Source organism: Lepidochelys kempii, chromosome 2 (assembly GCF_965140265.1).
Source record: "Lepidochelys kempii isolate rLepKem1 chromosome 2, rLepKem1.hap2, whole genome shotgun sequence".
NCBI classification, from domain to species: Eukaryota; Metazoa; Chordata; order Testudines; family Cheloniidae; genus Lepidochelys; species Lepidochelys kempii.
Genome location: NC_133257.1, coordinates 225,875,302 through 225,902,135, shown reverse-complemented (window position 1 = coordinate 225,902,135; position 26,834 = coordinate 225,875,302). Strand labels below are relative to the sequence as shown.

The 26,834-nt window shown below is 42.6% G+C and overlaps 1 protein-coding gene across 5 annotated transcripts in view; it reads left to right on the top strand.

Moving 5' to 3' along the window:
* Positions 1–26,834, top strand: part of CDK14 (cyclin dependent kinase 14) — a 501,539-nt gene that overhangs the window by 241,003 nt on the left and 233,702 nt on the right. For all 5 annotated transcript variants that reach the window (XM_073334004.1, XM_073334008.1, XM_073334007.1 and 2 more), the window contains one exon: positions 5,849–5,911. In XM_073334004.1, the coding sequence (XP_073190105.1) occupies positions 5,849–5,911 (63 nt within the window). The remainder of the gene's footprint in view (positions 1–5,848; positions 5,912–26,834) is intronic.

Here is a 26,834-nt window from a genome sequence, read left to right as displayed (position 1 = left end):
GTTGGAAATGCTTCCTTTTCCATTCAGAAGCCTCGGGCTGTCCATGCATTTCAGTTTCAGAAATGACAGCTGAAACCAATTAGGCAGAATTATGGGACAGTAAAGTCACGTGTAGCTTTATCATGACTGAGGAAGAGGGGAGAGAGAGATTATACTGCATGGGGAATAGAAATGACTAATCAAATTAGGAGAATACTATATTAGTAAAATTATTATAGAAAGGCTTGTGAGATAGAGCTCATTTTCTGTGAGTTACCTTATCTTTAGTGAGAGATTTTCTAGCCTTTCTGTGCGAGCTGTTGCATGTTTGATAGTGGATTCTCAAATATCTCTCAACTGGCTAAAGTCAAAAGGTAAAATATTTGATTTTAAAATAAATCACAAGAGCATGTTCTTGAATATCTTTACTTTGTGGCTTACTCAGCTATTCATAATTTGAATCCTTTTTGTAAGGTGGAGGAGGACCTAAATCTTTAACCTTTGTTCCTGATTTTATTTATTTACATATTCCCTCTTCTCCAGAAGTAGATTAGTTCACATAAACTTTTCTCTGTCTGATTAGTTCTCCCTTTACAATTGCTTGCGCGCACACATCTGCAGATGTACATCATGGTTTTACTGAATAAGAATCACCTTTCACATTCTGCAACACATTTCAAGCAAAAACCAATTAATTACATTATGAAATATTGCTCCATGGGTTATTTGCATAAATAATTTAAATTTGTTGAGGCAGTTTACAGAGAAAAATAACAAAACAAACAATGATAGTCCAAGTAAGTCTTTTTAATCCTAGATCCTATCCTTTAATCCCATATTTCTTGTTCCAAATTCTGCTCTTTGTTAATCCCATGTAATTTTACTGCCTTTGAGACATTCTCAAAGTCTCCAAGGTATTGTCTTGGGCAAGTCATTTAATCTTTCCAGTCATAAAATGGGGGGTGTTAACCTCTCTTCATTAAGGTTTGAAAAGTGTTTTGAGACCCTAGCAGGGCATAGAAAAATTATTATTCAGTATTGCTTGTCTGTGTGTAATCTTCCCTGGATACCAGCTGTAAACTGTGATGAACTAAGCATTCCCTTATTACCTCCTAATAATAAAACTCCTATTCTACTCCTTTTACATCAGTTGTTCCTCTAACAATGCAGCAAGGAAAGCAGAAAACCCTCCGGTCCCTACCAGTTTGGCCCAAGGGGAAAAAGTTCCTTCCTGATTGCCAAAACAGGTGATAGGTCTGACATTCATTCTTGAGGTGTCCATAACTCTGAGGTTCTATTGTAGGTAGGTCAACACAGTCAGTGTAGACACCACGTTACTTACATTGACCATTACTGGCCTCCATCAGCTGTCTCACAATGCCCCACAGTGACCGCTCTGGTCACCGTTGTGAATTCTGCTGCCCAGGGGTCAGGTGGACAGGAAGACACCCCTCCCCTTTAAGGACCCACACATTTTTGAAATTCCTTTTCCTGGTTGCCTAGCTGGGCAAGCACACCTACCAACTCTCCATTGTTGAGTGTAACTTCCCAGCTGACCATGCCGGCTAAACACTTCAGACACACACCTGCCTGGAATACACAGGAGATATTTGGATCTCCTGGGCCTGTGGGGAAAAGAAATTCTGCAGGCACAGCTCTGATCCAGCTGTAGAAATGTGGACCTCTACGAGCAGGTTGCTCGGGGAGTGTGGAAAGGCTGCAACAGAGACCAGCAGCAGTGCTGCATGAAAGCCAAAGAGCTGCGGCAGGCATACCGGAAGGCCAACAATAGATCCAGTGCTGAGCCGCAGACCTGCTGCTTTTACAAAGAGCTGCAAGCCATGCTTGGTGGAGGACTCCCACCTCCCTGCTCAAGAACACTGTGGTTACTTCTGAGAAGCCCAAGTCACAGGCCCTTGCCGCAAACAGTGAGGAGATGGATGATGAGGAGGAGGAGTATGGGGAACTGGTAACTGGGGGATCCAGCTGTGCAGCAAGCCAGGACCTATTTTTGACTCTTCTGCAGTCCAGCCAGTCCTGACAGAGGTAGAGTTGCTATCAGCTTTTCATTCCCCTCTAGACTTAGGGGTGACGCGGAGCAGTTTGTTTATGTGCACCGATAATGGAGGTACTCTGCAGTCCTCATGGAGGTACTCTGCAATCCTCTGCTGAAGGTTTCTGGGGAGGGCTGCCTCATTTCTTCTGCTGTGATAGGATACTTTCTCAGCAATTACTTCAGCAGGCACCAGTGCAGTACACAGGCTAGCAGCATAGGGGCCCAGGTGGCCTCAGAACACCAGCAGCAGCAGCTGTGCTCTCTCTGCCTCTGATATCCTCAGGAGTGAGGTATCAGCTAAAATCACCACTGCCTGGGGAAAATGGTGCCAATATTCAGTTCCATTGCCCTTTACTACTAGAATCAAGCAAGCGAGCAATTCCCTTCTCCTTTCAGTGGCCGTACTGGAACTGTGGGGTGTGCCCATAATGCTGGTTCTGTATTCTCACCAGTCCTCCCTGGCCGCCTCAGACAAACCATGCCAGCACCAGAGTCGGAACTTGGTACCGAATCCGAGGTGAGGGCAGCACATCAGACTCCAGCAAGTAAGGAGACGTCCCAGGAGAAGGAAGGGGAACGCACCCCTCCTCCGGCGGTGCACTCATCATTGTCGTCTCCGGACAAAGTGGTGGCAGATTCCCAAATGGGCAGTCCCCCTGACAACTTCAAGGAGCACCAGGCCCTTCTTAATAGGGTGGCTACCAACCTGAACTTAAAAATTGAGGCGGTTGTAGAGGAGTCTGACAACCTCTTTAACATTTATATCCTCCTCCACCCCAACCAGGGTCATTCTGCTGTCCAACCAGGGGTCCTTAAGATTGCCAAATCGCTGTGGGAGACCCCCTCTTCTATTCTGCCAACTTCCAAGAAGGCAGAAAAGAAGTATTATGTTCCTTCAAAAAGGTCATATATACCTGCATACACACCCTCTAGCAGCGTCACTGGTCGTGTCCACTGTTAATGAAAGGGACTGGCTGGTGCTGAGCGGGGCCAAGTCATTGGCACACTGAAAAATGAAGATGCCAAGAGACTAGATTTATTTGGTAGAAAGATTTATTCAACAGCAAGTGTGAAATTTCACTTGTCTAACCACCAGGCTGTGTTAGGCAGGTGAAATTTTAGCCTCTGGGACTCCCTTCACAAATTCATGGAGGTCCTCCTGCAGGATCGAGCCCAGGAGTTCACTGCTTTGCTATCCTTAGGTGCTAGAAGGCTGAACTGCAGGGGAAATCCAGGTTGCCTGAACTGCAGCCCTGTTGTGTATGAGTATCCACAGTGATGTGGGCAGGTGTGTCAAATGCATGTATGTCGTTGATATACATGGTAGAGGGCAATGCTTGTCTCTCATCGTATGTTTTTAAAAAGCAAATTTCAGTGAAGTTTTTGTCAAAAAATTTGACTAAGACTTCTATCAAAAATAATGGAAATTGTCTTTATTCAAAAATTCACATGGAAGTTAAATGAGAACATTTTATTCCATGGAGGTTGCTGTTCTACTGCTATAATCAGAGAGAGATTGAGAGGAAGAAACTTATTCCACGCCAACTGGAAAAGAAACGTTTACATCATTGCAGTAATGATGTTTCAGATGTTTTGCCAAAAGGCATTATATGTTTGTGCTAGATTTAGTGCTCAAGCAGTATCAATCACTCAACACCTAAAAGGTGACAAAGGTGACTTTATATCAACATCAAGGAAGCTTAATAATAAATCAATGAAACAGAACCTTGAGTGTTCAATGTAGTAATGAATTGTTAAGAGTGATTGGGTAGTTCTTGCTATGGTCCCAGAAGATTTGGAGGGAAAGATTGGGGAGCCAATACTGAAGTGGATTTTAGAGCTGGAAAAAATGAAAGTAAAAGGATCACATTTAAAGTATAAACCTCTGTACAAAATACAATTTAACTAACTCACACTAACACTGACGGGTTGGGTTGCCAACCCTGCAGGATTGTCGTGGAGTCTCCAGGAATTAAACATTAATTTTTAATTAAAGACTAAGTCATGTGGTGAAACCTCCAGGAATAAGTCCAACCAAAATTGGCAGCCCGACTGATAGGGGAAGTAAATGCATGAACTAACCTTTTATTTTCTTTGTTAGACTACTTCAGTGATATGTTAACTGTAAATTGATCCAATAAACATTACTCTTCGTAGCGTGTGTTTGGGAGGAAATTGCTTCCTCTGCTTACGTCTTCATGCCCATTTGAATAGGTTCCTCTTCCTTTTCCCTGTGATATACACACACATTATAGTACCTAGAAATTTCCACTACATACAGAATATTTGCTGTCTTTAGGCCACAGCAGAGTTTCTTAAAGAAACATGCTAATGTCCAGCCGACTGAATGTATGCATCGAAGAAATAATGTTTTAAATTATATATTTAAATTTTTACTAATTTTAAAATACTTTCAGCAAATTGATTGAGTCCCACATTAATTTTCTAATATTGGCACACTGGAGAAGGGTTGTGAGAATAAAGGATAGCTTAGATGTGGAGGCAAGAAGGCAACGAAGCATGGAGTGGCTATTCCTGATATTAATTTGAATCCTATCAGGAGGAAATGTTAGTGGCTAGGTATATAGTAGACTTCTGAATGAACATAAAAGAAAGGTTCCTGGGGTTGTATGGGTAGCAAAATGAGACCCAAGAAACCATTCTGGCTTGGGGAAGAAAACTTCTCTCCAAGACTCTCACCTGGTTCACTGCTTACACACAACTGGCCTGTCCCTGCATGCAGTGCATATATTGACAACTGTCTTGTGCAGAAATGCTAGTTGATTTCCTCCTCTCCCCCCCCCCCCCCAAGATGCTGTCCAAGTTCCTGAATGGAAAGATCAGCTCCAGTGCGTTAGCGGTTATGCCAATTGATACTTTTTCTTTCAGTCCTGACTGTAATTTCAGAAGTTACATTGTGGGTATGGAGCAGAGAATCAAAATACCACCTTATCTGATAAAGGTGGTATACTGGTCAGAGCCAAAAGAAATGTGAAGGGAAAAAACGGAGGGGAGGGGGATTTCAAAAGAGAGTGTTTTCAAATGTTTCCTCTGCAAAAGTTAATAAATGTTTACTAAGAATTTATATGGAGAGTTCAGTTGTCATCTGGAGAGTTATTGTGGTAAATTCAGAGACTGTTAAATCATTAAAGTGAGAAACTGATTTTAATCCTGCTATAAGTGCAAACCTTAACACATCTTCACTATGAATCTGCTTCTGACATCTCTAATAATCGACCACGCATATGTACACACGTGCATGTTGCCATGTTTCATCATATCTTTTTTTTTTTGTACTGAACAATATTCAGCAATCTGTTCTACAGCTATTTTAAGAATTATTTCTATAAATAATCCTGGGCCAAAATCCTGCTTGTTTTACTCACATGAAACATTGATTCCAAAGATATTCTATGTCAATAGTGTGAGCAGGATTTGTGATGTTTTTGTTATATGATTTCCCCCATCCCTGGATGTTACCTATAGGGCATTGATGGTATTATGGAGTCTTATAGATTAAGAGATGACCTATTGTGTATGCTAGAAGGAGATGTAAATTAATAAATTAACCATGTACAAGAGAAATGAGAAGGAAACTAGATACAATTTAGTTCTTATCAATAATCTTATGAGTCAAGTATAGAGGTGCTTAATAAGAATGGAGCCTGGAGGTAAAGCCATCATGGTATAACTGAGAAAATACATGTCCTACTTCCATTTGCTCTGTCCAGCGAAAACAGTGACTTTGAAGTGGAAGAATATTAATGTAGTCATGGGGATAGTAATACAGTTTTTCCACTTTGCCTTTTTCAGCACACTGATTTATGTCAGTACATGGACAAACATCCTGGAGGACTTCATCCAGACAATGTGAAGGTAAGAGTTAAAAGGACACTTTCAAGCAGAATATAGTAACAGTAAACTTGTGTTGAAGGTACGGTGAAATATTTCATTGAAGCTTTTCTCCTTGGTAGATAAAATTAACTTGGCCACAAATTTTCCTCTATTGATGTTGCATTTTTTCCTCTTTTTAAATGAAAATACAATTGTAATTTAAACACTCCCACAGCAGAACAATGGGAACAGTGTAAATAGATGGTAAGCCAAAATTAACATATAAATATTGTTTTAATGTGACAGAACACACTTTGCTTACTTTGAAGATAAGAAAATAGTGCCGCTCCTCCACCCCCCAACAAAAAAAACCCCTTGAATGAAATATTTTGAATTGTCAGGGACAAAGCTTCAGCTAGTATAAATCAGTACAGATTCATCGACTAATCAATGCTAGGTTGATTTATAGCAGCTGAATATTTTGTCCATAGTGCTTTTTAAAGATAAATTCAGTATAAAAACTTTCAACTCTCTCATTTTTATCAAGTAGTTTTAAGACCTAACTTGATTTTATTTTGTTTGTTTGTAGAAAGTCAGATATTAAGTATCACACAGTATGCATCCAAAGATGGATATTTGTATTATTTGGGCTTAATGAAGGGGGGGAGTGGGGGAAAGAGTGATCTTCTGACATTTCAATTCATTCACCTTCTAGGAAGTCAGCCAAATTATTTTAGCATAAAACAGAAGCCAATCAGACATGCAAAGTATGTCTTATTTGTACAGACCACTCAGGTAATATTTGTTGAACTTGTTTTGTGCTTTGACACTGTTCTCATTGTTTTGCTGCTGTGGAAATGTTTAAATCCCCACTTGCTATGCTGAGAATTTTACTCTAGTATTTGGCTTTTTAAAATGGGGGGTGGGGAGAAATAGAAGGAGGAGGGAAATAGAAGAGGTCATGAAAAAAAGTAAAGATTTTCCCATGGAAAATTCAAAAGGTGTTTTTAAAGAAGTAAAATAAGATTTTTTTAAAAAAGGAAAGAATCTGATTATTTAAATGTGATCACCTGTATAGTAGTATAATGGTAATTTGATTAATTGTCCCTTGCTTCCACTAAAATTACCATCAACAGTACATAATTGTAGATAAATGTATGTGTGTATCATAATAGCTTTTTAAAGGATGAAATCTTCCTTTATTGTGCTTCTGGTATTTTTATACAACAAATATAAAGTGATTGTCATTGAAACTGTGCTCTGTGCATGCTACAACAATACGCATGTTTTAAACATTGTTGTGATACATAGTTGTGATCCAAATAAGTTGCCTATGTGTACAGAGAAAACGTATATAGCAACCATGTTAAGGATTTATGTTTAATTTAGACAAGCTACTACCAGCCAACTACCAGGTACCATTTTTTGTTGGTGCTGCTGGCTCTATCACACTTGCTGCATAAGTGAGGGGTGGGGGAGGAGGGCCTACTTCGCATCCCAAAGACCGTTAAGGGTTTTAGGGGTATAGTGATCCTGCCTGGTGGCCTTATGAAGACACCAGAGAGGAGAGTGGTCCTCCAAAGAACTGGGGTGTGAGGCTCAAACTTTTCCTGTCACACCCCCCTTAACAGTAACAGAATCTGTCCACAACACCCCCTCCCTCCCCCACACATTACTGCACAGCTGAGACTTCCTCAGCAGTGGAGCTTGGGTTGAAGGCAGAGCTGGGGGGCAGAAGTGGGAATGGGGGAGGAGCTGGGGCTAGAGGTGGAGCTGGTCTGGGGGTGGACAGGGAGTGAGGGTGGAGCTGGACCTGGACTGGGGGCTAAATGGGGTTGGAGGTGGAGCTGGCCTGGGGCTGTAGTGGGGTTGGAAGCCCCAGCCTCACCATATGCCCCCCTGAATGTTCCTCTGTGCCCCCCTAGTGGGGTGTGCTTCACACTTTGAGAACCACTGCTCTCAGTAAATGTGGGAGGGTTTGTGTGTAGCATAGGGCTGCCACCATCCATAGTTTTAGGTACTTTGGGTAAGTATCCAGATTCTGAAATGTTTGAGGTTCCCACATCACCAGGTCTGTATGTAATTTTTGTTAAGGTGGTTAATATTGCTTTGAAAAATGCTTTTGTATTTACTTTCCCTGTGTGGAACCTGGCTTACATTATCCTCTCTAATGGGATTGGCAGATAATGGGGTGTATGATTTAGTACGGATGCCGATACCACTTCTGGAGGTGGAACCAAAGGTCATACATTCTTTTGTCACCGCCTGCCATTGTGTATGTCTGTATCTCTCTCCTTTCTGTTTTCTCTCCAGAATTGACAAAGCATTGGTTGTTGCAGTTCTTTGGCAAATTTCAAATGTGTGGCATTTTGGAATCTTGACATTTTGAGCTAGAAGTGGATTTCAGAAATTACTCTGTGAGAATATTTTGGACCCTTGAAATTTCAGGCAATTTTGACGACTCATAAAATAATATGAAACACATTGGTAGTAAATGTTGAGTAAAATTTGGCATTTCCCCCCTCCCCCCCAGTCCTGCAATCTGTTAGAAAAACATACTTCAGCTAGAAAATAAGACAAAGCATTCCCTCCTAGAACAATAGTTACCATTTAATGCATCTCTTACAAGTAGTGGGGCTGCAGTAACTTCATTCACTGCAGATTCTCTCTCCCTGCTACTCTCTCAATACTAATTCTGTGAGTGTGTTCTTGAGATATCTCAAAGTCTTTATTAAACAATGAATTAAATACTCCTGCTTACTTCGCAGTGTGTTACGGATTCTTTAACTTTCAGCTGGACAACCATCTGACATAAGCTGAAAAGACTTCCAAAGTCCTTTGAAGTCATGAGAGAGACTCCCCTTGACATCAATGGGCGTTGGATTAGGCCATTAATGTCTCATATGAAGGACAGAGGAAATATTTGGTTTATTTGATTTCAAAGAATAGTCTCTCCATTTTTTTTCTGCAATGTATCTTTCCTGTATATATTCTTATGCCCACAATGGTAAATGGGTTAAATAAAAGAAATAAGGGGAAATGTTTCAGTATCTTTCCCCTACAATGTTTTTTAAACCCATTTTCCTACTGGTCAAAATATTACAGGCTTCAGCAGCAAAGGCAGTCAATGTCTTTGATATATGGAAATGATGTATGGAATTTTAGAATCAGTCTTTCTTTTTATTTATTAAGGGAAATAACAGAGCAAACAAACCGCCATGCTTGAGACCCAGCTTTGCCTCACTTGTTTCCCAGGGGGATTACACACTGCCTAGATCTCTAAAACAGACACATCTAGTAGCTGAAAAATGTAGCTGAAAGCACATTTATAGATATACTCTCTTTCTTAGTATGCAGCCCAAACTCCCTTATGTCTACCTCTCTAGCCTTCCTCTCTTAAATTCCTTATCTTGGGTTCTTGTGAAGAAACTGAAGAAAATCTGAGCCCAGTGTCATGCCTAAGTAGTTGAGCTGGGCAAAAGGGAGATGTGCAGGGGGAAGAGAGAAAGAAACAGGCATGTCCACACATGCATACATAGACGTGTGGGTGTGGGTGTTTAATATCCCAAGGCTGCAGAGGGGTTGCACTGTGCAATCAGAGGTCTAAGGATGGAAGTCATTGCATTTATAACTCGTGTGTGTGAGGAGGACATGAGAATTCACAAAGCCCCATCCGTCTCTCTTCATGCCAGTGCACAGGGTGTGCATAGCCTTTCTGTGCTTTGCATGTCTGCTCCAATTCCCCTACTCCAGTTGTATTACAAAGAGACCCTATACAATAGCTGAGGCAGCATCAGAATTAGCCCATTCATATATCTCCTAGTTGAGCTTCCAACTTGTAGACATGTTTCAAGGCTGCTCAGCTGTTTCTCCAGTTTTGCTGCATACTTTGGCTGGGCTGGGAGAGAAAGCAGTATCATCCCTTTAAGCCCTAATGCTAGTGCTTCTCTTGCAGAAGAACTTCAAAGGGAAACTGCTGGTTACCCTGTGTCAGGGATCAGGGCATGGATGGTCGTGCCTCGTGGTTGGAGGAGGGGTTGGTAGCCTGGAATAGCTCCCCGGGGTCCAGATGCTGGAGCCAAGGGTCAGAACTAAGGTCAGAGGTCAGGAATCGGAGCCGCAGGTCAGAACTGGATTACCTGGAGTGAGGCAAGGCAGTGGCATGCCTGGGAACAAGCAGGCGCAGGGGTTATTGCAGCCGTGGGCAAATGCTTTGAATAGCCAGCATCCTGCTGCTGGTCTTAAGACAGGTCTGTGTTGATCCCCCTCAGCCAGTTGAGCAATTTGGCCAATCAGGAGAACTCAGTTGTGGCCCAGCTGTGCTCCTAAGACTGCCTGCAGGTAAGCTAGCAGGTAAGTAGTCTAACTGCAGGCCCTAACTCCTGATACCCTGCCAGCCTAGTCAAAGCATTCAGCAATGCTGAAGAAGCAGCTGGGCGGCTTTGAAATGTGTCCTTGAGTAGGGAGTTAAACTAGGAGCTGCATTTAGACTCTTTAGTTCAAGGTCTTGATGTAAGAACTCAAGTTCAGGAAATGTGTTAGAGGAAAGGAGAGCAGGAGGAAAACGAAAAGCCGGTGGGGAGGAGGGGCAGTTTAAAACTGGCCACCTTTCTCTCCTAGCTGACCTCCTGATTCCAGCAGCCTCTCACAGGACACATTTTAAATTCTCTTTTCCATTGGAAAAAAACCCATAAAACTAATTTTTTTGTGTATTTAATATTCCCAGTTTAGTTTTTCTAGCAAGAGGGAGATGAAAATGGACAGAAAAACTGTGCTCATTGAAAGTAAGAGAGGAGGTTGTGCAAGCAAAACAGACACCTGAAAGAGGAAAAAGGTTAACAAATGATTTTACAAGAAATCTAGTCAGAATTGTCTGAAGTAGGTGTTTATATTCCTTCCTTCTACTGTCAAGTACTTTCCATGGTAGAAGGAAATACTGCATAAATCCTTCTCCAGATCAGTTTTTAAAATATAATTTCAAATTAAGCAACAAAGCTCTAGCAGCACTAAGCCATGCTAGATTGTCTGGGCTACACTCTGATAGTAAACTATAGATGCTTTCCCAAGGTGGCTGAAGACATTCAACTTTCAGCTTTGTTCTTGAAGTGTGTACCCATAGCCTACATTCCAGTGTAATTAGCAATAAATCACTATAAATATGTAAATATACATATTTTTTTCTGCAGAATACTATACAATATATTTCCTGTGAAACAACATTTATACTAAATGGAATGACTTCTGGTATTAGTCACTGCATTGAGTATGTGGAAACAAAGGCATCCTTAATTAAAGTTTTGGTGTCCATGGGACATCCCAGCCTAATTATGAATCATCTTTATTCCTTATTTGCCAGCTGAAGACAATGCAGTTGCCTAGGGTTTTATCTTAGGAACAAAATTGCAAGTGGAATAAAATCAACACATGTACTAGTGTCGTCTTGAGTATTGCGTTTGTCATATTGCCTTTCCTCGTGGTTCCATTAATACTATTTACTGTCATTTAAACACATTTAAAATAGTGGTAATGTTTTGCTTACTCCTTGTATGTAAGCATAAAGAGGAAGATCTCAAAATAATCTACATTGTAAAAATCTTTGGACATCATATTTAAACAAAGACAAAAAGGATTGCTTCCCAAACTATTAGATTGAGGCGTGTGCGTGCGTGCTTGTGTGTGTGTGTGTGTGTAAATATTTCAAAAATTTTTTCTCCCTCTCTCTCTCTTTTTCTCTCCTGGGCCCAAATCTCAAAATTGACACATGCATTTTAGACCCTTTGAGATGCAGGGTTGCTTGGATGTTGGATTTTAGTTTGGGATGGATATATTATTTCATATTCTAGTGACACACCCCATTTCCCTGATTAGTGTAAATGTGAGTGTCAACGTACCAAATGCGTTTAGATGCCTTGTAGTGGCCTGATGAGCTAGGAGCCAAATGTTGAACCCCAGATACACCAAACACTAGGCCCTATAGACTCTTCACCTGGTGGGTTTTCAGTAAATACTCATGTTCACATTTGGTAACAAATAAGCCTCTACCAAAGCTGTCAATAAAGAAAATATAAGTATATGAGATACAAACTCTTAACTAGATGTATGGCTGGTGGGAGGAAAGGTAATTATTAACTGAGACTCTAGGGAGCAGTTTAATAGGAATGGGCAAGCTCAGGGTTTCTTCAACCTGGTAACAAAGACGCTCTTTCAAGTCCACTGGCGAGAGATAAGTTTTAAACCCTTGGCCTCACATGTGTGGGCTTGGCTTTGCTTTTGATGTGTGGATGTTGCCTGGTAATTAGAGGTGATTGTGATTATTTTTCCCTGTGAGAAATGTTGACAACTTTTTTTTTCTTTCATCAAATGTTTGTCCTCTAAAAATGTGGGTTATTGTCAAAAACAAAAAATACAGTTTATGTTTTTTTAATAAACATATACTTTTTTGATGAAAATTTCAGTTCAATCAAACAGGCATTTTCTATTGCAAAACATGTTTCAACCACCTCCACTGGTATTCCAGGTGGCGTCCATTCATGTCATCTCCCTCCTGTCTCAGTCCAAATGTGATCAACATCTTCACTTTCTGCATTCTTCTGTGTGTGGTGAAAGTCAAGTTGTACTCATTCACCTGTTTGCTGAAGCTTTTTCTACAGCCCCACCCTTTCCCTTCCCTGTGGCCCACCCTTTCCTGTCACTGTGGTGGAGACTTGTTCCCCCTGCTGATGAAATCTCTAAAGCAGAAGTTCGAACTCCTCAGTAAGTGATCCGGCACCCCCAGTTTTTGCTTTTTAAGAACATCTCGCATTAAGGGCTTCTTGCAGTATCTTGAGAATTGTGTCTGTCCTAGGCCTCTCTTGGAGCAATTCTGACTTTCTATCCCCTGTCAGACTTTCTCCTTGTTTTCTCTCAGCTGCAGCTGGCCCAGCTTCCTTGGACTTGTGCTCAGATCTCTTTTCCCCAGTTGTTGCTGCCTGTGGAAGTTGTTTGCACTTCCTAGTCCCCAGTTCTAACTATATATGATTGCTTCCAGTAGCGTAAACTCAGATGGCCACAGCAGCCACTCCCCATATGACTTTTGCAGCTGCCTCCCTGCTTATCTACTTTCCTTCCCTTTTGCTCTCTGGCCATCTCCTGGTCATTCCATCTAGTTTTTTGGACATTCTTTTGTCCTCAGGTCTCCTGAGTGCTAGCAGCAGCCACCTGTAAAAGTGTTCCAATTTTGCAAGTTCATAACCTAGTAGGGTTGCCACCCGTCCGTGTTTTATCTGGACAGTTCAGTTTTCAGCTTTTTTGTCCAGGTGCCATTTAGGGTTGCCAGGTGTCTGGTTTTCGATCAGAAAGTCCAGTCGAAAATGGGACATGGCAATCCTAATGGCATCCGAACCAAAAGTCCGGTTACCATGAGGTGGGGAGAGTCACCAGGTCATTAACTTGTGCCAGCCCCTGCTCAGCCAGGGCCGCCTCCTACCTGCAGGTAGGCTCCTTGAGACGATTCACTGAGTGACGGGAGAAGAGGAGCATGTGACGATGGTGGGGCCTTGAGGGAAGAGGCAGAGAAGGGATCTGGGTCTCGGTGGTCCAATTACCAACAATTAGAAACCCTATAACCTAGTTCATTTTGAAGAATTTTTTTCTTTCTCTATTACACCCAACTCTAATGGAAATGTATGGCACCTTTAAAATTGGTCTCTTAGCTTTTCTACTCTCAATCAGTACCTAAATATACTTGTTTTTACTCCAGAGCATCACATTTCCAAATATAGCTTCATTTGGTCTGTAAGTAAAATGACCTTCCTGTCTTGATATGTTGATTATTTTGTGGTTGAGCCCATTTCCCATAAATCCTAGAGCAGGGGTAGGTGAACTACGGCCTGGGGGCCACATCCGGCCCTCCAGATGTTTAAATCTGGCCCTTGAGCTCCCGCCGGGGAGTGGGGTCCGGGGCTTGCCCCACTCCAGCCAGGGAGCGGGGTCGGGGGCTTGCCATGTTCCACACAGCTCCTGGAAGGAGCAGCATGTCCCCCCTCCAGCTCCTATGCATAGAGGCAGCTGGGGGCTCCGCATGCTGCTCCTGCCCCAAGCGCTGCCCCTGCCCCAGCACTGCCCCTGCCGTTCCCATTGGCTGGGGACCATGGCCAATGGGAGCTGCACAGGTGGCGCCTGAGGATGGGCAGTGCGCAGAGCTGCCTGGCCACACCTCCGTGTAGGAACTGGAAGGGGGACATGCCACTGCTTCTGGGAGCTGCTTGAGGTAAGCACCGCCTGGAGCCTGCACCGCTGACCCCCTCCTGTGCCCCAACCCCTACCCCAGCCCTGATCCCCCCTCCCGCTCTCTGAACCCCTCGGTCCCAGCCCGGAGCACCCTCCAGCATCCCCAACCCTTCATCCCCTGCCCCACCTCAGAGCCCACACCCTCAGCCAGAGCCCTCACTCCCTCCTGCACCCCAACCCTAATTTCATGAGCATTCATGGCCCGCCATACAATTTCCATACCCAGATGTGGTCCTCGGGCCAAAATGTTTGCCCACCCCTGTCCTAGAGTGGATAGAACAGATGGAATTTGAGATCATAGTAATTATGCCTGGATTACTTTTGCATCCATGTCTAAAGCGGAAAATAATATGGAAGGTAATTGTCCTTAGATTATTTGAGTTGATATTGTGTTGAAGTAGGCTGAGGCTACAGAAAAACTACTGAGATTTGTTTTTAACATTACAGGTAATTTTTGGCTCTTGTGTGTTTGTGTTCATAAGGCAACTTAGACTGGACAAAGATTGTTGTAATATAGGTTAAGTAAACATTTTCTTCTAACATGGTGTCTTAACTGGTGGGATACAACCCTAAAGTGAGTTACCCAGGAGTTGCCAGAGGGTAACATAAAATCAAACTGCTTCCCATCCAAAAAATATTCAGCATGACAAAACAGGCAGGCTGATAGGACCTCGTTTGAAAAGGGATGGAAGGAGCAGCTCACTCCCTCCACCATCTAATACTACTGCTCTGACTTCCTCCTTCTCCTGTGCAGCTTGTCTCTCCAGCATTTTGGACAAATGCAGAGCATCAGTGCCCCAGTGCAGAGTTTTAGGTGCAGGGAGAATCAGTCTTACCCCAGATACTGCATCTAGTATCTGAAACTAGCCCAGTTTACATTCCTATCTGTCATCACCATATTATATGAGCACCACAAATTTATTTTATTTTCACAACATTCCTGGGGGGACTGAAGCATGGGGAGAGGGCAACTGAGTCTGTGGCAATGTGGAGAATTGAATCAAGGTCTCCTGTTTCCCAGGCCAGCAACCTAAACTCTGCAAAAGATTGCAGGATTCAGGTTGCAGCAAGAAAACTGCATCTGGTTTTATTTTAAAAAAAAAAACAAACAAAAAAAACCCAAAAAAACAAAAATAAGTGAACTGGAATGTGAGGGAGGGCTTTGAAGTAATAGGTATTCGTGAAACATGGAGGAATGACAAAACTCTGTGGGATACTGTAATACTTGTGTGTGTAGAACAGATTAGATTATAGAGATAGTTGGTGAGAAATATAACTGAAAGATTGCATAGAATCTAATGAGCTAAAATTTGAGTGGAGGGGACCGTGCAGTGGAATCTGTACAAGTACAAATCCCAAATCATAAAATTATGACTATATTAAAAGTAAGTTTATACTACTGGCCTCCAAAAAAGGAAGTACAGAATAATGCTGAGAATGTTGAAATATGCATACAATAAATGGTGTGTGCTCTTATTAAAAAAAATCTCATCTTCATGCTGTCGCTTAATTGTCACTTGCAGAATTCATTTATTGCCTCCCATAGTCCTCCATCATGAACATTATCCCTTAACTAATGGTTATAGTTTTTAAAATAATATCTGTTCTTGACAAATGGATAATTTCAGGAGCTAATGACCAATCTGGAAATTAACAACCCGAGTCAAAGCCTTAGGGTGTTTGACTTATAAATATTTATATTTGCAAAAGGAATAACTGAACTGATTTCTCCTTTAGAATAATCTGGAGCACAAAACATAGGGAAACATTAAGAACATAGGAGTAGTTAGTTAACCTCTTCTATGTTTAACCAAATGTGGCTTATTATCTTTGAAATATGACTTCTGAAAATATGCCAATAATACAGTATTACCCGGTGGCTGTTACTAAACAGAAACTGCCATTGGTTAATAGTACTGAGTTAAAATATGTATTCTTTACTAAAACATAACAGCTAGGCAGTGTCCTAATAGTATGTTTTTATCCCTTTGTGTTATTTATTTACTCTGGAAAAAATGATCAGCAGGTGAGAGAGAAAAAAGAAACCATCTTTACTCTGACTCTACCAATCCAGAATTGAGGGGTTTCCTTCTGTCCGGATGATTGACGAGCAGCAGCAATCAGAAAGTCCAGAATTTTGGCACTTTTATAGAAACTTCCCGTGGTACTTTATCATCTAGCCAAACAGGAGTTTAGATGACTAAACCATGGTAAAGTGTCTGGAGATGATGGGTTTGCCTCATGCATCTAGATGAGAATATATCTTCTCTTACTTATTATATTGAGTCACCATAGTTTGGCTGAAGAGATGTTTTTACATTAAAATATCTACATGTCGTGGTTGCTCTTCTTATTTTCCCAGATCAGGTTTTGGAACAAATTAAAACTAGTATATTACTTGTGAAATATCTGTCATATTCACTGAAACTAGTGATGCTGTTGGTGTAAATATGAAAATATTTTAATAGATATGCCAAATAGGAAGATATGTAGTTTAATATGATTAAAGTTGCTGTTTTTCATTCCTCATTCAGAGAACAAGCAGGTGTACAACAGACAGAATAATGTCATGCCAAATTAAGGTAGTCTTTTACAGATAGCATTGAAAATTGATTTTTAAATGAGACTTTCTAGTGATCGGACATTAACTATGTCATCAGGATTTCACTCTACTTTCTGTTAGCTTTGCCACTTAGACAGTAATGATTTAATCCCATGCACAAACATGAACATTAAATGCAAAACCTTCATTACTGTATTAAGAAACATGCGAGTTTCATGAAGTTTCTATAATATGTTGTGAGATTAGAGAAATATACACAAAAACATTCACTGAACATATATATTTTGATACATTTATGCTTCAGCTAAAATAAAGAAATATAGTCAAGATGAAAAGAAAAAAATACATCCTCAGAAATAGTGTTCTTCGAATTGATGATGTATTATAATACAAGTCACTCTTGAACTATTTCAGCATGCGAGTGCATCAGTGAGATGAAAGGTAGAAGGGAGAGTTTTTAATCTCAATAGTTCTGGAAAAGGAAATGAAAAGAATCTTTCACCTATTGAACATCAGCTACTAAGTTGCTACGTTATATTAACTGATCAGAAAGGAGTATCATCAAGCTCAGTTAATTATGCACACTGTCCCTCATTACAAATGACTTTAGCACGTAGTGGGGAGATGTACTGATGAGAGAAAAAAATCAAATATAGAACTTGGCTAGTTAACACTTTCTGAGCTGTTTTCACTACAGTTCTGCTACAGGCAAGTGTAAATTTCTGTATATCTTTAGAATCTGAATGAGATTTTCATTCCAGTGAAATTTTCATTCCATTGTTGAATATTTGTGTGAAATTTGACTTCAGTGGGACTTTTTCTGTGTGTTAGGAATGCAGGATCAGGCTCCAAGCCTCTAAGAATGTGGTTTTGATAAGAGTATCTTTAAACCCTGCTTTTTAGAGAAGCCTGTCTAATAGGTTCTGGGAAATTAAGACAGGGCCAGCTTTTACTGAAATAAAACTTATTATGATAGTGGAAATCATGCTAACTCTGGCTAATATTTTTAGTCAGATAAAATCCTTTGTTCTTTGGGATGCAAGTCCATGTCAAGTCAACACTTTGTTCCTGAAGTTTCTTCTGCTGACTATTGAGATGAGAGCGCCTACAAAGCTTTGACCTAAAAAAGCACAATACATCTCCAGGATACTGTTAGAAATGAAATGTTACATTTTATCTCATGGTTATTATCATGGTGGGAGAGAAAAAAGAATAACAAACCTACAGTGGTAAAAGAGATTGCACTTGATCAGCTTTGGACATGCTAACAGAGGTCGCACAGAGACATTTGTCATTGCTTCTGTGCTTAATGGCAATTCATATGATCAAATAGAATTTTTTAACATTATGTTGATGTTTTATTAAAAAAAAAAACTAAGCAAGTATGACATATGGTCATGTTTATTTTACTAGCTATATGACTCTGTTGTATGTATTGCCCCGTTCCACTCATCCGCCTAATTAACCAAAAATTAATCCGAGGTTACAGTATCCTCTGGATCGTGGGGAAAATAGACTGGTTTCAGACATGAGGCATCTTGCGTGTCACTTACAGGTATTTTTAGATTTGATTGCCTATTAAGACTGAATATGGTATCGATTCATGTTGAATACACAAAGGAGAATCCGAATGATTAAGTAATACCTCACAGGTACGCTTTTTGATAGGCATCACATGAGTATCAGCTATATTATCAAGGAAGATAAAGCTTATGCTGTGTGTGTGTGTAAGTCAACTCTGCTAATGCTGCAATATGAATCGAGACAAGACATTCTGCTATAGATCTGAACATTAATCCAGCCATACTCTAATCTTTGTCCCTTTCAGTGCAATGTCCATCTCAGCTGCTCAACTCCATGTGAATTCTCATGCTGTTGATAAAGTGAGGCTAGGATTTGGACCTGTGTGTGTTCTGTAGAATGAAAGCTTCTACACAGCTCTCTGCGTACGCATTCGAGGCCAGATCATCCCCTCCTGCAGTAAAACACACAGGAGGGAGCTCTGATACGGATCCCTCCATGTCATCTCATCCAGAGAAAGTCGTCCTATCCCCATAGAAAGGACTGCCAGGCTAAGCTATAAACCTGGCAAATCCTTTGTGCATCTGCACCAGCTCTGGTCTCTTGTAGTCTCCTGAGGCACTGCAAGGCCCAAGTCGTCTTGGGCTCCTCCCCCGCCCAAGAGATGGTCTGTGGAAAAGGTAATAGAGCCTCATGTTGCACTGTCTTGTCTGGAGAATCTATGTGGGAGAGGGATGAGGTGCATTCCTGCACCCCCAGTACAGCAAACTTCTTCCACATCAACCTGTCCAGCCCCTACCCTCCCATGAGCATGTACCCTGGATCCAATAAACTTTCTGTGGGGTCTGGAGGGAGGGACCAGTGCTGTGGAGGCAGCTGAGATCTGCACATGGACAGCCTGCTGTGATGGCTTGATGCAAGCCCATTGAAGTCAATGGGAATCTTCCCATTGTCTTCACTGAGCTTTGGATCAGGCCTTGTTTGTGAACACTGGGGAGAATGGTCCAGGCCTTACACGGAGAGCAGCGATATCTGGTTTTGTCTCTTGTAGATGTTAACATTTTGTGCTTCTTTCTCTTATATTTTAAACATGGCTAATACCTTTTAATATCTCTGAATAGATATGGCCTGCATGCAGCCCCCTCTTGAAAACCAACTACTCTGATGAAAGTTCAGACAGTATAACTGTTATCGCAAGAATGTGCTTCTTTAACGGATGTATTAAATAAGGAAAGGTCTCAAATGCCACTTTTCAAACTTTGTAACTGGAAGGTTTTAAAGATTATCAATCATCATCATGTAACATTAGCCCTTTCCAAAGACTGACAGCTAAAAAATAAAAATAACTTCAACTGAGCCTACTTCTGTTCTCCTTCTCTTGCCACTTTCTGCCACTCCTCTAACTTATTCATTCACTGTCACAATGTTTCAAAATGACCAAAACCTCAGTTCTTGCTAATTATAAGCTACCTCCACAGCATGATGTCATAGTCTCATAATTGCAGGTTATTTGACAGTCCTGCAGCCTGGTTTATTTGATACCACTTTTTGTTTTACTAATAACATGTCAGGACAAGTCCCATTTATTGTCTCTGTAATTCCACTCCCATCTCCATCCCCATACACAGCTCGATCCTTCTGCCCATTGAAGTCAATAAGAGATTTGCCATTGACTACAGCAGGTACGTGAATAGGTCCATAGTGTCCACAGAACTTGACTTGTTTACCTTTTTATTGACAGAAGAACTTAAGCACATAGATTTGTAGGGTCCCCTCTGCTTACACGAGTGGGAGAGAGCTAAAGATTCTGGCAGAGCTAGGAGGAGTCATTGTTTCAGCTGCATACTCCTCAGAGTCCCTCTCACAAACCACCAGGTTGAGGCTCCATGACAATTAGAATTGAGCATATTGCAGGTGGGAGAGGGTAAAGACAGAGGAATGACCACTATAAGTGGCACATAACCCTCCTAACCTAGTTGATATCTGATCAGAAATTTAGGTGGGAGTTAATGGTTATCCAGGTGGCACTAACTCCACATCAGGGCTTCTGCTCCCCATGGGTGGGGGTCTTGTGCAGATGGGTTCAGAAGGAGGTGGAAAGGGCCAGTGGCATAAAGGCATGTGGTGAAGCTTTGCTGCCTATTTTCCATGACACTACTGGTTTTCTGTTTCTAGAGCCCCATTTTGAAGTCCTTCCTCGGGCCAAGATTACAAAAATCTTCCCTTCAGGAAAGAAGGGGGAAAATGCAACATGGTTCACCTTATAAAGTTTCCAGTGGGCTTTTTTTCTCCCACTGTTTTTCCCCCCTCCGCTCCCCAGGACAATTAAGACCATAGTAATTTATGCAAGAAAATTAATTAGCTTAGTCATGGAAGTTATCATGAAAACTACATTGAGGGCTGAATAAAGCTAAGAGGTTTTTTTTTCCAACTCTGTTCTCAGAGAGCCTGTAATTCATTATGTTTCGTTCATTGTGAAGTTGTATTGTTTTGTTTCCTATTTGGACATAGCACATAAGATCATTTTGATCCATTGCCTTAAAGGCAGTTGAACTAAAGTATTATATATGAATTCTTGGTATCATAGTGTTCTAGTAATCTGAAATGCTTGTGGTTTCTTTGCACACTTAAAATCCATCTTTGTGGTCAAATACCTCTTGGATGGTTGCGTAAACTGGCCCTATTTCGCATTTTTGTATTCAAAAATTATTGGGAAGCCATTTGATAATACCTAATCTAAATTCTAAGGCCATAATGAAAGCCAGTTTTACTTCCTGCCCTAAAAATGGTTTTTATGCACCACAAACTCCATGCTCACTACAATTCACAAAAAAAAAAAAATGAGGAGTACTTGTGGCACCTTAGGGTATGTGTACACTATGAAATTAAGTTGAATTTATAGAAAGCGATTTTTAGAAAGCGATTTTAATACTGTCGATTGTGTGTGTCCCCACTAAGCGTATTAAGTCAGCAGAGTGCATCCACAGTACTGAGGCTAGCGTCAACTTCTGGAGCGTTGAACTGTGGGTAGCTATCCCACAGTTCCCACAGTCTCCGCTGCCCATTGGAATTCTGGGTTGAGCTCCCAATGCCTGATGGGGCAAAAACATTGTCGCGGGTGGTTTTGGGTACATGTCGTCAGTCGCCTCTCCCTCCGTGAAATCAAAGGCAGACAATCGTTTCGTGCCTTTTTTCCATGCGGGCGCCATACTGCTTTCAGCAGACAGTGCAGTAGGACTGCTAACCGTCGTCATCGAACCACCGCTTCCGCTGCCACTCTGCTCTCCTGCTCTTGTCTCGATAGCGAATTTCTCCATGTTGTGTCTCATGGGCTTCCGCTGCAACTCTACTCTCCTGCTCTCATGAATCCACCTTGCAGGTCGTCAGCCACTGCTTCTGCTGCCACTGCTCTCCTGGTGGTCCCCCAGGGCCGCTTCCGCTGCAACACTGCTCGGCTGCTTTTGTCCTGGCAGCAGACGGTGCAGTAGGTCTGCAAACCATCGTCACTGAATGACCGCTTCCGCTGCCATTCTGCTCTCTTGCAGACTCCATACCATGGCAAGCATGGAGCCCGCTCAGATCACTGCAGAAGTTATGAACATTGTAAACACCTCACGCTTTATCATGCAGTATATGCAGAACCAGGACCTGCAAAAGCAGGCGAGGAGGCAATGGCAGCACAGTGACAAGACTGATGAGGACATGGACACAGACTTCTCTCAAAGCACAGGCCCCGGCAATTTGGCCATCCTGGTGTCAATGGGGCAGGCTCATGCCATGGAACACCGATTCTGGGCCCGTGAAACAAGCAAAGACTGGTGGGACCACATAGTTTTGCAGGTCTGGGATGATTCCTAGCGGCTGCAAAACTTTCACATATGTAAGGCACTTTCATGGAACTTTGTCTTGCTTTCCCCTTCCCTGAAGCTCAAGAATACCAAGATGAGAGCGGCCCTCACAGTTCACAAGCGAGTGGCGATAGCCCTCCAGAAGCTTGCAATGCCAGACAGCTACCGGTCAGTCGGGAATCAATTTGGAGTGGGCAAATCTACTGTGGGGGCTACTGTGATCCAAGTAGCCAATGCAATCAAAGATCTGCTGATATCAAGGGTAGTGACTCTGGGAAACGTGCAGGTCAGAGTGGATGGCTTTGCTGCAATGGGATTCCATAACAGTGGTGGGGCCATAGACGGAACGCATATCCCTATCTTGTCACCGGACCACCAAGGCAGCCAGTACATAAACCGAAAGAGGTACTTTTCAATGGTGCTGCAAGCACTGGTGGATCACAAGGGACGTTTCACCAACATCAACGTGGGATGGCCGGGAAAGGTGCATGATGCTCGCATCTTCAGGAACTCTGGTCTGTATAAACAGCTGCAGCAAGGGACTTACCTTCCAGACCAGAAAATAACCACTGGGGATGTTGAAATGCGTATAGTTATCCTTGGGGACCCAGCCTACCCCTTAATGCCATGGCTAATGAAGCCGTACACAGGCAACCTGGACAGTAATCAGGAGCTGCTCAACTACAGGCTGAGCAAGTGCAGAATGATGGTAGAATGTGCATTTGGACATTTAAAAGCATGCTGGTGCAGTTTACTGACTCATTTCAGAGTAACAGCCATGTTAGTCTGTATTCGCAAAAAGAAAAGGAGTACTTGTGGCACCTTAGAGACTAACCAATTTATTTGAGCATAAGCTTTCATGAGCTACAGCTCACTTCATCGGATGAATACTGTTCTGCAGTTTCCACAGTATGCATCTGATGAAGTGAGCTGTAGCTCACGAAAGCTTATGCTCAAATAAATTGGTTAGTCTCTGAGGTGCCACAAGTACTCCTTTTCTTTTTACTGACTCAGTTAGACCTCAGAGAAACCAGTATTCCCATTGTTATTACTGCTTGCTGTGCACTCCACAATATTTGTGAGAGTAAGGGGGAGAGATTTATGGCAGGGTGGGAAGTTGAGGCAAATCGCCTGGCTGCTGATTACATGCAGCCAGATACCAGGGCGGTTAGAAGAGCACAGGAGGGCGCGCTGCGCATCAGAGAAGCTTTGAAAACCAATTTCAGTGCTGACCAGGCTACAGTGTGACAGTTCTGTTTTTCTCCTTGATGAAAACCTGCCCTCTTGGTTCACTCTACTTCCCTGTAAGCCAACTGCCCTCCTCTTCCCTCCTCCCCCCCGATCACCACTTGCAGAGGCAATAAAGTCGTTGTTGTTTAAAATTCATGCATTCTTTATTAATTCATCAGAAAAATGGGGGATGACTGCCAAGGTAGCCCATGAGGGGTAGGGGAGGGGGGAGAGGAGGGAAGGACAAGGCCACACTGCACTTCAAAACTTATTGAATGCTAGCCTTCTGTTGCTTGGGCAGTCCTCTGGGGTGGAGTGGTTGGGGGCCCGAACACCCCCGCCCGTGTTCTTGGGCGTCTGGGTGAGGAGGCTATGGAACTTAGGGAGGAGGGCGGTCGATTACACAGGGGCTGCAGTGGCGGTCTGTGCCTTTCCTGCACCTCAACCATATGCCGGAGCATATCAGGTTGATCCTTCAGTAGCCTCAGCATTGTATCCTGCCTCCTCTCATCATGTTGCCGCCACCTTTCCTCTTGATCCCACCACCTCTCCTGTCGCTCCCACCACCTGTCCTCTCCCGCGTCCCTCCTGTCCTCGTGTTCATTTTGTGCTTTTCTGGGCTCTGCCATTGTCTGCCTCCACGCATTCTGCTGGGCTCTTTCAGTTTGAGTGGACTGCATGAGCTCAGAACATTTCATCGCAAGTGTGTTTTTTTCACCGCCTTATCTACGCTAGCCTCTGGGACGGAGATGCTAGTTGCAGCGTTGAAACATTTGCAGATTTGGAAGGAAAAAAGGGAGATTTAAAATTGAAAAAGACACGTTCGCCATTTAAAAGGACGGGCTGATGTTTTCGGGTTAACGTGCAGCACAAACCCAACTAACCCTCCCACCCACCCAATTCTCTGGGATGATCGCTTCACTCCTCTCCCCACCACGTCTCTAACAGCGGGGATGATTTCTGTTCAGCAAACAGCCCAGCTGGAACGGCCACCTCTGAATGTACCCTGAATAAAATTCCCTTATTTCAACCAGGTGACCACGAATTATATCACTCTCCTGAGGATAACACAGAGAGATAAAGAACGGATGTTGCTTGAATGCCAGCAAACACTGGGACCACATGCTGCCATGCTTTCATATGCAATGATTCCAGACTATGTGCTACTGGCCTGCCGTGGTAAAGTGTCCTACCATGGAGGATGCAATAAGGCTGCCCTCCCCAGAAACCTTTTGCAAAGGCTTTGGGAGGGGAGTACCTCCAGGACAACTTCATTGAGATGTCCCTGGAGGATTTCTGCCCCATCCCCAGACATGTTAATAGACTTTTCCGGTAGCTGTACAGGCCACGAATGCATCCCAAGTCTTCAGGGCAAAGTAATCATTAAACACGCTTGCTTTTAAACTGTGTATTATATTTACAAAGGTACACTCACTAGAGCTGCCTTCTCCGCCTTCAAGGTCTGGGAGCCCAGGTTGGGAGGGTATTGGATCCATGGTGATAAACAGTTCCTGGCTGTCAGGGAGAAAGGTTTCTCCACTTGCCTGGTATGCGCTATCTTCAACCTGCCACTCTTCATCATCTTCCTCGTCCCCAAAATCCTTATCCCTGTTGTGTGTGACTCCCCCTGTGCAGGAGTCCACATACAGAGGTGGGGCAGAGGTAGGGGCACCTCCTAGAACTGCATGCGGCTCATCATAGAGGTGGCATGTCTGGGGCTCTGACCCCGAGTGGGAGTTGGCCTCTTGGGTTTTTTGGTAGGCTTGCCTAAGCTCCTTAAGTTTCACGTGGTGTTAGCCTCTGTCTTTCATGCCCTTGGAGATTTTTTCAAATATTTTGGCATCTTTTGGAACAGAGTTCTGATCGTACGGATTTGTCTTCCCATACAGCAATCGGATCCAGTACCTCCCGTTTGGTCCACACTGGAGCTCTTTTGCAATTCTGGGACTCCATGGTCACCTCTGCTGATGAGATCTGCACAGTCACCTATCCTGATCAGCTTGCCACACTGGCTAAACAGGAAATGAAATTCAAAAGTTTGTGGGGCTTTTCCTGTCTACCTGGCCAGTGTGTCTGAGTTCAGAGTGCTGTCCAGAGTGGTCACAATGGAGCACAGTAGGATAGCTCCCGGAGGTCAATACCGTCAAATTGTGTCCACACTAACCCAAATTCGACCCGGCATGGTGATTTCAGCTAATCCCCTCACTGGGGAGGAGTACAGAAATCGATTTTAAGAGCCCATTAAGTCGACAAAAATGGCTTTGTTGTGTGGATGGGTGCAGGGTTAAATCTACCTAAAAACCCTGCTAAATTTGACGTAAACTCATAATGTAGACCAGGGCTAAGAGACTAATTCACAAAGGAATCTGTATGTTACTTATCACTTTCCTGCTTTTTTTTTTTTAACGGTATACTGCTCTTACGTTTCCTCAGCACATTGTTAAGCTGAACCTGGGCAAGAAGCTGATTGATATGGCTCTTTGTGCCCTGACTAAATAGCAAAACATACAGTAGTATTGTGTCTGCACTTGCGGGGGAGGGGGAATGGAATGTAACTAAATCTGTTTCAACTTGAGTAATGTGACATTTCTGTTCCTTTCATGTCAGGCTTTATTCTCTTCTATAATCAGATTTCATAACCTTATTTAGTATGTTTTCTCATTTGAATACTCTTTAAATAAATGTAGGGGTTGTGTTGCTAGCTAATTAGTGACTATTAATGTGCCTACGTTGACTTTTTCCAAATCTTTGGGTTTGGTGGTATGGATCCCCAAGTCTTGCAGGAGGTCATCTTTATTTGCCAAGTACTTGACTAATAGGTAAAGAGTAATTCTTCCATGACCTCATGTGAACCTCGCATATCTAAAATACAGGGGATAGTGCCGTTTCCTCGTGGGAACCAGAATATTTCTTCTAATAATTATAATACCAGGAAGGGCTTGTGTCCAAGCAGACATAGCTTTTTTAAAAAGGTGTATGCATAGACAACCTCTGCGAAATCTGTATTCAACAAACCAGATGTATGTTAATACAAGGGTGAGATTTGCCATCCTTTAGTGGCAGGGCCTATCGGAAGACGCATGAAAATCTGAAAAAAATCATCTAGCTCTTTTTCATAAGAACAAATTGCACAACTGCACAAAGGGAAAGCTAAACACTAAAGCATTTGTAGAGTCTGGTGGACATTTAAAATGGGCACTGGCAAGGAGTGTCAAATTCAACCTACCTTAAAGACCTTTTAGTGTGTGGAAAATAGCCTCAATTTCAGTGAAACCTGTGTTACTGGGTTTTTTTAAAATAAAAAACTCAGCTGACTCCTATCAAACTTTTGGGGGGAAACCCTACCTGCGTCATTTTTGCAAATCATTTTGGAGAAGCAGAGAGAGTTGTTTATACCCTTAATATTTTGTTTGTTTTAGCTCCTCTATCCCATTCCCTGGTCCTGTCTCCCCACCACCACCCTACCTTATTGTTTCCTATAATTAGTGCAGATACACATCTGTCTCCAGGCTATCATCTAATCACTAAGGCTATA